A 14184-nucleotide genomic window follows, 5' to 3' on the forward strand; every position below is an offset into this window, starting at 1 on the left:
AAGGGTAGAAGGAGAACACAACGATACAGGAATGATATGGATGACATCAGGAGCACCAGAGAGTTTGGTAGTGGACATTTCCTGGAGCCACGTGATAGGAACCAATACGGTGATTGCAATGAAATGACACACAATAAGAGGACTTGCAAAACAAGAAAACTTCAAAAGGTCACAATGCTTCTACTAGTGAAGGGGGTGGCAGAGGTGGTTCAAGTGCTAGTGGTAGAGGTGGTTCAAGTGATGGCCTTGGTGTGGGCCGAGGATCCGGCGGTGGTAGAGGTCGTTCAAGTGGTGGACTTGGTGTGGGCCGAGGATTCGGCAGTGGTAGATGTGGTGGTTCAAGTGGTGGCCTTGGTGTGGGCCGAGGATCCGACGGTGGTAGACATGGTGGTTCAAGTGCTCGTGGTAGTGCTGGTCGTAGAGGAGGTTTTATGGGTAGAGGTTCGGGTGGTGGTAGAGGAATGTTCGGATACCTAGAAGGACCATTTCTGTATGTTTGATACATTTCAATATTATTTTCATGCTGTACATTTTCTTCATGTTGTTTTTCTCCTTACTAACTAATGTCTTGTAATTTTTTGTAGATATGGCGGATTCTCAACACAACAAAGCAACAATGAAGGGGGTGGAGGACACGGAGGGGGGAGGTGAGATGCCGGAGTGGTGGGAGGAGGTTGTCAATAAGGTGAGAGAGGAGGAGGCAAGTGCTCTAGAGAAGAAGAAGCAAGAGGAGTACGAATAGAGGCAAAAGGAGCAATGGATAATGACATGTCGAACCATTGATATGGAGAAGAAGATGAAGAAGAAGTGTGAGATGGCTGAAGAGAAACGACTAAAGGATTGGCGAGAGAAAACTACGAAACTTTGGGCTTTTGAGGCGGCAAAGAAAGAGAGGGGGCACAAACGCTTCATAGAGAAGGTGGTTCACGAGGCAAGTCTCGTAAGGAAAAGGGAGGAGGAAGAAGAAGAATAAGAGAGGACGAAGAAGAAGGGAAAGGGACCTGGACCTTGCTCTACGCAATATATCAACATCGTTCTCATCATGTTGTGCACTTTATTGTGAACCTTCTCATCGCTATGCGATCGTTGAACTTTAATCAGTGGTGGACCTCTATGTGCACTCTACATTGCTATGGACTCCATTGTGTGTACTCTTAATCGCTATGTGATCTTTGAAGTTTAATATAGTCGTGGACCTCTACATGTCGTCTACTTGTGCTATGATTCTGCTATGTGTGATATGTGCTATGATTTCGCTATGTGTGATATGTGCTATGATTTTGTTATGTGAAATGATTTGGTCCTCTATGTGAGCTATGATTCTATAATGTGGGCTGAACTCCTCAAACGCCACATGCCTTGGCGTTTACAGGTGGGGTGGAAACGCCATTGACCATGGCGTTGCAACACTATAAAGAAACGCTGGCGTTTCTTTAGAACAGAACCTACGAGAGAGAGTGCATAGGAATGTTTCTATGTGGATTGGAAATGCCATTGACCCTGGCGTTTCTGCTTCTCGTTTCTGCATTGTTTTGCCACAGCCAGCAGCAAACTTAGAAGATCATAGCCACTAGAAATGCGACATACCTTGGCGTTTCCAAGAAGAGGAAACACAGAGTAGTTCGGCATTGGTGCCGTGTGGAAACGCTAGGTAGGACGGCGTTTATTCGTTGACCAGCAATGCAACAGAGGATGGTGTTTCTTAGTTGACCAACCACACCATCGGATGTGGCGTTTCTAAAAGTGTCAGACAGTGAAATACTTTCCTGATGAGTTGATTTTGTGAAATTCTTTACGTATTAAGGTCAGAACAGTGATTTTGTCCTCCCTTTCCTCCCATTCATTCCTATCCACCAAGAACAACAATGCTAGCTTCTCCCTCTTCCAATCCTCCGGATCTGCTTTGCCTCCTTCGTCCTCTTTTCTTCCGATTACTCCTTTCCCTTTGATGAGGCCAAGAAGAACCACGACGAAAGAGCTGTCGTTTAGCACGATGAGCTGCAACACAAGATCAGGGGTGGGCTCAAGCATGCCTATGGATTTGGACCACATAAGGGTTGAATTTATCGAATATCTTCAGGTTATGTTTGATATATATCCCCCCGCCTCACTCGCCAGATTCCATTTCGATTTTAAGTTCTAGATCCGTTTTTACTTATCCTTGAATCCCAATTTAGCTCCAGGCCGCGGCCCGCATGGAGGAAGAACTAGAGGAGGATGAACTCCCACAGGAGATTGTGGATCTAGAGTTCTGCAGCATAGATAGAAACTCTCCCCACAAATGCCATCACCAAATGCATCCAACAAGAAAATTTGCTTTTGTAACTGGCAGGAGATTTGTCGGATGCTCTCTCGATGTTAGTATTTATCCCTTTCCTTTTTCTTATTCTTCTTTTCACCCATCACCGAACTTTTAAAATACCCACTCTCAAATCTCATTATGTTTCTTATTCAGGTAGCTGAGAGATGTTGATGGCTCTTGTGGATCGATGAACCACGGGGTCATGTGCTTGCACGTTTAATAATGCTACCATGGCATAAAGTTGACGTGGATGGGGATACACCTTCAATTTTGGAGGCCAATGTAACGTCCAAGATACAATCCTATCCTTATTTTGGCACGAGGGCCTCGACACAGATATAAGCTAATCTCGTCATTTCACAAGAATGGATATCGTTAAGGTACATCTTCTAGAAGAGATGAGTATATGGAATTGGCTTACACTCGCCACAAGCTACAACATGAACAACACAATACAACAATATATTCAATCACCATGTAGAAAAGCAGGGTCCGACTACGGACGAAAACAAACGATAAAAGAATGACGTCCATCCTTGCTATCCCAGGCTGCCGGCGTGGAACCCATCCTAGATTGATGATGATGAAGAAGAAGAAACTCCAAATAGAACAATTATCGTGCTCACGTCAAAGTATCGCTTTACGTGTACCTGCAATTGTTGTTGTAGTAATCTGTGAGCCACATGGACTCAACAATTTCATTTCCAAATGTATAAAGACTAGCAAAGCTTAATGGGTGAGGTATGGTTAAGTGGTGAGGCTACAAAAAGCAACTAAGCCTTTATTTGAGGTGGCTAACTTACGAGTACAAGAATAAAAAAAGAGGGGATGATCTACGCATAACGGAGATGAACTAATAATGATCTTGAATTGATCCCGAACACCTACTTACATCAAACATAATCCCACCGTGTCCTCTTCCGGGTGTAGGACTCAGGAGAAGAGATAGTCACGGTTACGCACATAGTTGGCATAGGCACGGCTTTTCGAAAGATATAACCCTGCAGGGGTGCTCCAACTAGTCAATCACAAACTACCACAAGCTGTGTCGGAAGCCTCGACTACAGAAACCCGTAATCTTCTCGGCTTCCTAATGGAAAACCTCAACCTTGAGATAGTCCAAAGTATCCTCGGAATCCCTCGCACAAGACGTTTGAGAAAGGTAAAATAAATCCAGCAAGGCCGCCCGATGTGTCGACGATCCCGATAGGAGCCGCGTATATCGTTCTCAGGACACGACGGATGAGCGACGCGTACAGTGGCCAGATAGACATCATCCGAGTTGCCCCGAGTTGGCCCCACACAATGCTCTATTTAGGACCAACAACATTAGCACTGGCCCTCCCTGTATTATGTTGAACTAATCCACAGGTTGTGCTAACTCCCTATGCGTTACTAAAATGTGTTCAATATTATTGTGTTGGACAAATATAGTACCAATGTTAGTCCTTGTCGGAAGAGTTTTATCCCAAAACGGAAGTCAACGGAGTCCTCATAACACCCTAAGCTTGTTAGGAGCGCTCAATTATGGAACATAACACCGGTACACAAGTAACTAGGGCGGCAAAGGTGGAACAAAACACCAGGCTAGAAGGCAAAGCCTTCCACCTTTTACCAAGTAAATAGGTGCATTAAAATAATGAGCAATAATATGGGGATATAACAAGGAACCCATGTTTTCACATGGAAGCAACTATGCAACTAGAAATGCTATAAGAAGGCTGAGCAAGCGGTAGCATAGCCAAATAGTGGTTTGCTGGGTTATGGAAGGGTTAGATGCTTTTCATGGCAATGTTGGAAGGTTGACATTTAAGTGGTAGGCAGCGAGACATAGCGAATGAAACGAGACAAGTAGCATGGCAATGGTAGTAAAGGTATCTAGGGAAATGATCATCTTGCCTGTCATCCCGCTTGGAAGAAGAACGAATATGTGAAGTAGACGAATTGACGTAGTCGAACAAATCCTCACACTCCGAAGCGGTTCGGAACTCTATCGAGAAGAAACAAACCGGGAATAACAATCAACACACAATAAACACCACAACATATTCATGATATGATGCACAATCAAATATGATGCATGTCCATTTAATTATGCAAGACATGGTAAAGCACACCAATCAACGCCTACACATTAAATAAAGCTCAATATGCAACGAGTTGCTTACCGATGAATCTCCACATTTGAATTACTTATTTCACTTTCGTTTAGGTACACGACAATATGAATTGTTTTTAAACATGGCAAGAGGTGAAGCATAAATAAACTACCTATCTACGCATTTTATATGAGGTCGTACACAACATATAACATTTCCAAAATGACCCCATATGTTAATTTCGAAATTGGTCCAGATTTGTACTAAACACATTTTATATTAATTAAACATAAAACTAAAGTGCACCATGTGATTCTACACGTCATTCTAGTCAAAACATATATAGATCACCTAAAACGGAGCTACGGTCTAAAAGATATGATCATCACAAGATACTATGACATGGATGCAAAATGCATGCAAAAGACATCGACAACATGTTAAAGCTTGGATGCAACGAGATATTATGGAACTACATGAAATTCTAGGCAAGTTTCAATTAGGCCGGACAACGAATAACAATTCTGGGAAGTCCTCTAATACGTCTCCATCGTATCTACTTTTCCAAACTCTTTTACCCTTGTTTTGGTCTCTAATTTGCATGATTTGAATGAAACTAACCCGGACTGACGCTGTTTTCAGCAGAATTGCCATGGTGTTGTTTTTGCGCAGAAATAAAAGTTCTCGGAATGTAGGAGCTCACAAGTCTACCAGGGCCGCCCTCCTGGTCGGGCCTGGCAGGCTTGTGAGCCCCTTGTGGCCCCGTAGCCTCCAATTCCAGCTCTATATATTCTCTTTCGACCGGAAAAAAAATCACGGAGAAGAGTTCATTGCATTTTACGATACGGAGCCGCCGCCACCACCTGTTCTTCCTGTGGGGGGCAGATCTGGAGTCCGTTTTGGGATCCGGAGAGGGGAATCGACACCTTTGTCAGCACCAACCATCCTTTATCGCCAATTCCATGATGCTATTCACCGTTCGTGAGTAATGTCATCGTAGGCTTGCTCGACGGTGATGAGTTGGATGAGATCTATCATGTAATCGAGTTAGTTTTGATGGGGATTGATCCCTAGTATCCACTATGTTCTAAGATTGATGTTGTTACTACTTTGCTATGCTTAATTCTTGTCACTAGGGCCCGATTGCCATGATTTCAGATCTGAACCTATTATGTTTTCATCAATATATGTGTGCTCTTCATCCTATCTTGCAAGTTGTAGTCACCTACTGTGTGTTATGACCCGGCAACCCCGGAGTGACAATAACCGGTGCCACTCCCGGAGATGACCATAGTATGAGGAGTTCATGTATTCACTATGTGCTAATGCTTTGTTCCGGTTCTCTATTAAAGGGAGAACCTTAATATCCCTTAGTTTCCATTAGGACCCCGCTGCCACGGGAGGGATGGACAATAGATGTCATGCAAGTTCTTTTCCATAAGCACGTATGACTATATACGGAATACATGCCTACATTACGTTGACGAACTGGACCTAGTTACATATGTCCCCATGTTATAACTGTTACATGATGAATGTCATCTGACATAATTATTCATCACCGATACAATGCCTACGAGTTTTTCCTACTGGTCCTTGCTACGTTACTTTGTCGCTACTACTATCACTGCTGCTACTGTTACCGCTACTACTGTCACTGCTGCTACTGTTACCGTATCTACTGTTGCTACCAACTACTTTGCTAGTGAAACTTTATTGCAGATACTAAGTCTTTCAGGTGTGGTTGAATTGACAACTCAACTGCTAATACTCGAGAATATTCTTTTGCTTCCCCTTGTGTCGAATCAACAAATTTGGACTGAATACTCTACCCTCGAAATCTTTTGCGATCCCCTATACTTGTGGGTTATCAAGACTATTTTCTGGCGCCGTTGCCAGGGAGACCTAGCTCTATTCTTTGAGTCACTTGGGATTTACGTCTGTTGATCACTATAAGGAATCCGAGAGATCCAAAAACTAAAGTCTTGCCCTCAACTACGAGGACATGTAAGGAACTATCATCTAGCTCTGCACTTGATTCACCTTCAGTTATGAGTAAGTTTACGACACCACCTCCTGCTAGAAATTACGATATGTCGCCTGTGCTTGATGATGCTGCTTCTGCTATCCATGATGCTTTTCTTGATACTGCTTTGCCACTAGGTGCATTCCTTGATGCACAAATTGCTAGAGTTGCTGCTGAATGTGATGATACTTCTTACCAGGCTGAATGATATAGCCACCCTATTCACGAGTGAGGAAAAGTTTCGCCATTACTATATCCTTAAGTTGTTTCCTTTCTTGCTAAAGGATGACGCTAAGGTTGTTTTACTTCTCTTGCTCCTGGCTGTGTGCGTAGTCCCCAGGATATGATCTATTACTTCTCTGATAAATATTTTCCTGCCCATAAGAAACAAGCTGCCTTGCACGATATATATAACTTTGTGGAAGTTGAAGAAGAGAGTCTCCCACAAGCTTGGGGGAGGCTTGTCCAGTTACTAAACGCTTTGCCTGATCACCCTCTTGATAAGAATGAAATACTTGATATCTTTTATAATGGACTAACCGATGCTTCTAGGGACCACCTAGATAGTTGTGCTGGTTGTGTTTTCAGGGAACGAACTGTGGAACAAGCTGAAATTCTATTGAATAATATCTTGAGTAATGATAATGCTTGGACTATTCCCGAACCACCTCCGAAGCCAACTCCAAAGAAAAGAGGTATTCTATTCCTCAGTCCTGAAGATATGCAAGAAGCTAAGAAATCTATGCAAGAGAAAGGCATTAAATCTGAAGATGTCAAGAATCTACCACCTATCGAGGTAATACATGGTCTTGATAACCCAACATAGGTAGTAGAGGTAAATTCTCTTCATAGATTCAATGAGAGTGATATTCCTTTTGATAAACCTGCTAGCTTATGCTTAGATGAATTTGATAACTTTGTTGTTAAACAACAAAGTTTCAATGATTATGTTAGCACACAATTGAGGCAAAATGCTCGTATGATTGATCATTTAAGTGCTTGTGTGGATAAAAATGTCAATGATCTTAAGATTTTGAGTAAACATGCCTCTATGGTCACTACTCAAGTAGAACAAGTACTTAAGGCTCAAAATGACTTGCTCAATGAGTTGAATGACAATTCCATTAGAGTCGTCACTACAGGTGGTAGAATGACTCAGGAACCTTTGTATCCCGAGGGTCATCCTAAGAAAACTGAACTAGATTCTCAAGGAGTTAGCACTGATGCATCTAGTCATCCTGGTAATAGAAAGAAAAAGAAAGATGATAGGAACTTGCATGCTAGCAAACCTGTTGCTGTTACACCTGAGAATCCAAACGATATCTCTGTTTCTGATGCCGAAACACAATCTGGTGATGAACATGAGCCTAGTGATAATATCGATAATGGTGTTCATGTTGATGCTCAACCTAGCAATGATAAGGATGTGGAGATTGAACCTGTTGATCTTGATAACCCACAACCTAAGAATAGGAGATACGATAAGAACGACTTCATTGCTAGGAAGTATAGTAAAGAAAGAGAACCATGGGTTCAGAAACCCATGCCCTTTCCTCCCAAACCATCCAAGAAAAAGGATGATGAGGATTTTGGGCGCTTTGTTGAAATGATTAGACCTGTCTTTCTGCAAATGCGTTTGGCAGATATGCTCAAAATGTCTCCTTATGCTAAGTACATGAAAGATATTGTGACCAATAAAAGGAAGATACCTGAGGTTTGAGATTTCCACCATGCTTGCCAACTACACCTTCAAGGGTGGAACTCCTAAGAAACTAGGTGATCCCGGAGTGCCCACTATGCCTTGCTCCATTAAAGGAAACTACGTTAGAACTGCTTTATGCGATCTTGGAGCCGGTGTTAGTGTTATGCCTCTCTCTATTTATCGTATAATTGAATTGGATAAGTTGACACCCACTGAAATCTCCTTGCAAATGGCCGACAAATCAACTGCTTTCCCTATCGGCATTTGTGAGGATGTGCCTGTTGTAGTTGCTAAAGTTAATATCTTAATGGACTTTGTTATTCTCGATATTCCTTGGAAGACCCTTTTTAAACACTGCAGGGGCTGTTATTGATTGCAACAAAGGCAATGTCACTTTCCATGTTAACGGTAATGAGCACACGGTGCACTTTCCAAAGAAACCATTGAGTACATTGCATCAATGCTATTGAAAAAACTTCATCAATTCTTATTGGGAGCTTTGAATGCCCTATACCTACTGTCAAGATGAAGTACGATTTACTTGTTGGGGATATGCACATCCCCGTTGAGGTAACCTAGTGATTATTCGAAAATTCTTCGGTTCTATGTGATTCGAAAAAAGTTTGTCAAGAAGACATGATCAACCTCATTGACGGATTTCTTTTGATGACCATGAGATGGATGAATCTAGGAGTCACAACCCTATGTTCCCAACTTTTACTTTCCGTTGCTTAGAAGAAAATGATAGATTTAGCTTTATTTTCCTGTTTTCTGCTTTCTCTGTCCCTTAGAAAAGTGTCCTGAAAATAAAAGTTCTTCAAATGCCCTGAAAAGCAAGTATGATTTTTTCTGGAATTTTTGAAAAATTCTGAGATAGAGAGCTAGTCAGGGGGATGCGCCATTGGGCCACAAGCCCAGGAGGCCCGGCCACCTCCCTTGGCCGGGCCTGGCAGGCTTGTGGGCCCCACGTGCCCCCTCCACTTATTCCAGCTCCCATCTCCTTCTCCTACCTCCAGAAAAAAAATCATTCCACAGCTCAAACCCGTGTTCTTGCTCCTCTTGCTGCATTTTTCGATCTCCTTGTGCAAAGCCCCATTCACCAAACTATTTTGGGGAAATTGTTCCTTGGTATGTGACTCCTCCATTGGTCCAATTAGTTTTTGCTCTAGTGCTTTATTCGTTGCGTATTTTTGCTGCCTTGGTGACCCTGTTCTTGAGCTTTGCATGTTAATTTTAGTTGGTCCCAAGTAGTTTTGATGCATGATATGGCCTCTAGGCACTTGAAGGAGTAGTGGCTATGAGTTTTGTTGAGCCTCGTTCACTTTTCTTCTGAGTCACTAAAAATTTCAGAAAAAAAGATGTTCAGGAGAAACTATCATGGTGGTTCCTCAAGCAAAAGGGGTCCCCGTCTTTCGATTCGGGAGCCCGACTCTTATCAGCCAAGGAACGCACAGGTACAACCATGTGAATGGCCTTTAGATGAATTCATGATTGATGCAGGTTTCAAAGACGAGTTTGATACATTTGTTCACAACGCCGGGCTCGAAGAATTCATCTCCAACAAATGCGAACAATATACTATGCTCACTGCCTCTTTTGTTTGTAGGTTTAGATTTTCAGTTGGCTGTGACTCATCCATACCGTTTGATCTTTATGAAAAATCGTATACCATGGATTTAGAGGATTTTAATAGAATTTGCAAGATACCTGATTGGGGTAGTCCCAATGATCCTCCCAAGTCTTGGGTTAGAGATTTCTTTTCTAGTATAACTGTTGGAGAAACTAGAGATATTACGCAGGCTACCTTGGGGAGCATTCAATTCCCTGCCTTAAATTATTTTGCCCTCTTCATAGGTAGATGCATTAACGGCAAGATTGATCATTGTCACCTCTGCGCACCTGACCTTAGTATTCTTAAGAGCGCAGTAACAGGTGATAGAAGTTTCAACATGGGAGCTATAATCGCGAGGAGGCTAAATAATAATGCTAATGAAGGGGATTTCTTTGGTGGGATCTATGTCACTCGCATAGCAAATTTTCTTGGAGTACCCATCCGCGAAGGAGATCCCCCGCTCCATACAGCTTTCCTTGATCGCGCCGCTATGACACGATCTCAGTTCCTTGAGAGGGATAATGAATCCCTCCTATACCGGTTAATATTTAACCGACAATGCGTTTTCCATATTACCCTTCCCGCTCTTGCCTTCTTTGACTTTCAGGTAAAACAGCGATATTACATAACCAGAGCAGAGGCAGAGGAGTATGAGAGGGAGGCGAAGGCTGCTCGCCTCCGTGAGGCAGCTATTCAGGCGGTAGCTGCCGCGACCCCGTACAACCCCCACATGATTTTGGATATCGCCCGGACCAGCCGTGGGAGTAAACCAACTTAGGACAAAAGCCTAAGCTTGGGGGAGTACGTGTTTCTCACCGACTTTATATTCTTGCCTACACTTTCACTTTGATAGTCGGTGTTCACACCTTGCTATTGTATCATCCATGCTAGTTTATTTCTTTTTCTCGCTTTCTTCTCGTGTGTTTTTTTGATTTGAGAAAAACAAAAAATTAGTCGTAAGTTTGCTTTCCATCTTGCTTAGTGGTTTTTTAGAGAGAAAACCCAAAAATATTTCCCTTTCTTCTTTTGCTTGTTGGGAGCTTTCCCATGTAAATAGTTTTCTTTTTCTTTGGGTCAAGGTAAAAGATCATGGTTAAAATGTTTAGTGGCTCTCACATGCATATTTGTTTATCCGTCAAAGAGCCATATTACTTTGTCTTCTCCTCTGTGTTTGCTTGCAGATTCCAGCTTAGTCCAATGCACGAACACTCTCATTATGATTCACATCATTCGGCCGTGCAAGTGAAAGGCAATAATGACGATATATGATAAAGTGTCTGAGCCTGGAAAAGATGGTATGAGCTCGACCTATTTTGTTTTTGTAAATATGACTAGCTCATCGTTCCTAATTCAGCTTTGTTATGAGAGAAACATGTTTGCAATGAAAACTTAGAGATCATAGTTTCTGATGCCATGCTTAATTAGCTAGGAGCTTATAATGGTTTGTCTTGGATACCAACATGAATTTCATGATGATTATGATGTAGTATGATAGGATGGTATCCTCCTTTGAGTGATTCAAGTGGCTTGACTTGGCATATGTTCACGCATGTAGTTGAAACAAAATCAACATAGCCTCTATGATATTCATGTTCATGGTGATTTATGTCATACTCATGCTTGCACTCAATGTTGGTTAATTTCAATGCATTTTGATGGCTGTTGTCGCTCTCTAGTTGCTGCTTCCCGGTCTTTTGCTAGCCTACACTTGTACTAAGCAGGAATACTGCTTGTGCATTCACTTCCATAAACCCAAAGTTGTTCCATATGAGTCCACCATACCTACCTATATGCGGTATCTAGCTGCCGTTCCAAGTAAATGTGCATGTGCCACTCTCTAAATCTTCAATTAATAATCTGTTTTGTATGCCCGAACCGCTCATGTGGTGACAAGGGGCGATCAGTATCTTCCATGCTAGGCGTGTTATCCTCGATACATGTTTATTCACTATCACTCATGAGAAAGGGGCCGGTAATTAGAATGCCCAGTTCCATGCTCAAATCGAAAAGATAATTGCAAACAAAACTCCCCCTCGATTGTTGTTGGTATGGACGGCACCCGAGGATTTGGCTAGTCGTGGAGTGTGATTGATTGGTGGTGGGGGAGTCAAAACTTTACTTTTCTATTTGGGAACCGCCTATAGTATGTGTAGCATGGAAGATGGTGAAAACTCTTGGTCATTGCGTTGACAATGAAAGCATACCACTCAAAATTAGTTATCTCTGTTTTAAAAGCTTGAGCTCTAGCACCTCTGCAAATCAATGCTTCCCTCTGCGAAGGGCCTATCTATTTACGTTTCTGTTGAGTCATCCTCTTCTTATAAAAGGCACCAATTAGAGAGCACCTCTGTCATTTTCATGCTTTGATATTAATTGATATTGAGTATGACTGTGACTAGATCTTCTTTGCCATGAATTACAATGTTCAGTCAGCCCTTGGTCTTTCGAGGTGCTCTGCATTTATGTTTTGCGGTCTCAGAAAGAGCTAGCGAGATACCACCTGTTCATATTGCTTCATGATTGTTTTGATTGAAGTGTTGACGTTTGAAACTTATTATTATTGCTCGCTAGTTGATTATGCCAGTGATATCAGGACATCTTGAGACCTAAATGTCATTGCTTATGTGGTTAGCTTATGATCTTGCTGAAAATCTGAATATGAGTTAGACATAATCACAACAACAAGATCAAAAAGAGTTCGTAAAAGTTTTTCTTTTGTCTCTTTCAGTTTGTCAACTGAATTTCTTGAGGACAAGCAAGGCTTTAAGCTTGGGGGAGTTGATACGTCTCCATCGTATCTACTTTTCCAAACTATTTTGCCCTTGTTTTGGTCTCTAATTTGCATGATTTGAATGGAACTAACAAGGACTGTCGCTGTTTTCAGCAGAATTGCCATGGTGTTGTTTTTGCGCAGAAATAGAAGTTCTCGGAATGACCTGGAAATTTACGAGGATTTTTTGTGGAATATATAAAAAATACTGGCACAAGAATCACCTAGAGGGACGGAGCCAGGAGCTCACAAGCCCACCAGGCCCGCCCCCCCTAGCCGAGCCTCGCGGGATTGTGAGCACCTCGTGGCCCCGCAGCCTCCAATTCCAGCTCTATATATTCTCTTTCGACCGGAAAAAATCAGGGAGAAGAGTTCATCGCGTTTTACGATACGGAGCCGCCGCCACCACCTGTTCTTCCTCTGGAGGGCACATCTGGAGTCCGTTCTGGGCTCCGGAGAGGGGGAATCGACGCCTTCGTCATCACCAACCATCCTTCATTGCCAACTCCATGATGCTCTTCACCGTTCGTGAGTAATCTCATCGTAGGCTTCCTGGATGGTGATGGGTTGGATGAGATCTATCATGTAATCGAGTTAGTTTTGATGGGGATTGATCCCTAGTATCCACTATGTTCTGAGATTGATATTGCTACTACTTTGCTATGCTTAATGCTTGTCACTAGGGCTCGAGTGCCATGATTTCTGATCTGTACCTATTATGTTTTCATCAATATATGTGTGTTCTTGATCCTATCTTGCAAGTTGTATTCACCTACTATCTGTTATGACCCGGCAACCCCGGAGTGACAATAACCGGTACACCTCCCGGAGATGACCATAGTATGAGGAGTTCATGTATTCACTATGTGCTAATGCTTTGTTCCGGTTCTCTATTAAAAGGAGAACCTTAATATCCCTTAGTTTCCATTAGGACCCCGCTGCCATGGGAGGGATGGACAATAGATGTCATGCAAGTTCTTTTCCATAAGCACGTATGACTATATACGGAATACATGCCTACATTACATTGACGAACTGGAGCTAGTTACATATCTCCCCATGTTATAACTGTTACATGATGAATTTCGTCCGGCATAATTATCCATCACCGATACAATGCCTACGAGTTTTTCCTACTGGTCCTTGCTACGTTACTTTGCCGCTACTGCTGTCGCTGCTGCTACTGTTACCGCTAATGTTGTCACTACTGCCACTGTTACCGTTTCTACTGTTGCTACCACACTACTTTGCTACTGAAACTTTGCTGCAGATACTAAGTCTTTCAGGTGTGGCTGAATTGACAACTCAACTGCTAATACTCGAGAATATTCTTTTGCTTCCCCTTGTGTCGAATCAACAAATTTGGGTTGAATACTGTACCCTCGAAAATTGTTGCGATCCCCTATACTTGTGGGTTATCATCCTCATATGTAATTAAAATTTGGCATTTTTCTGCCTATACACAATTTTAGAGTTGCTAAGTAGCAAAATAAATGCCATCATGTTATTCTACACATTTTTCTGATCAAGTTACATATGTGGAACATTTTAATGGGAGTACGATTAATTAGTTATGAATTAAAACGTTTAAACATGGCATTTTTGCAACTTAAATGAAAACAACAAGTTTAATATTTTAGGCACATGTGAGAGTTGGATATTATGAAACTACA

The 14184-nt window shown here is 42.2% G+C and overlaps 1 protein-coding gene across 1 annotated transcript in view; it reads right to left on the reverse strand.

Moving 5' to 3' along the window:
* Positions 1 to 1746: 1746 nt before the first annotated feature.
* The window catches only part of LOC123450315 (60S ribosomal protein L27-3-like), a 36928-nt gene continuing 24490 nt past the window's right edge, over positions 1747 to 14184 (reverse strand). Inside the window, exon 2 of the mRNA XM_045127634.1 lies at positions 1747 to 2033. Within this exon, the coding sequence (XP_044983569.1) occupies positions 1747 to 2033 (287 nt within the window). The remainder of the gene's footprint in view (positions 2034 to 14184) is intronic.

The sequence above is a fragment of the Hordeum vulgare genome, chromosome 4H (genome assembly GCF_904849725.1).
Source record: "Hordeum vulgare subsp. vulgare chromosome 4H, MorexV3_pseudomolecules_assembly, whole genome shotgun sequence".
Classification (NCBI taxonomy): Eukaryota; Viridiplantae; Streptophyta; class Magnoliopsida; order Poales; family Poaceae; genus Hordeum; species Hordeum vulgare.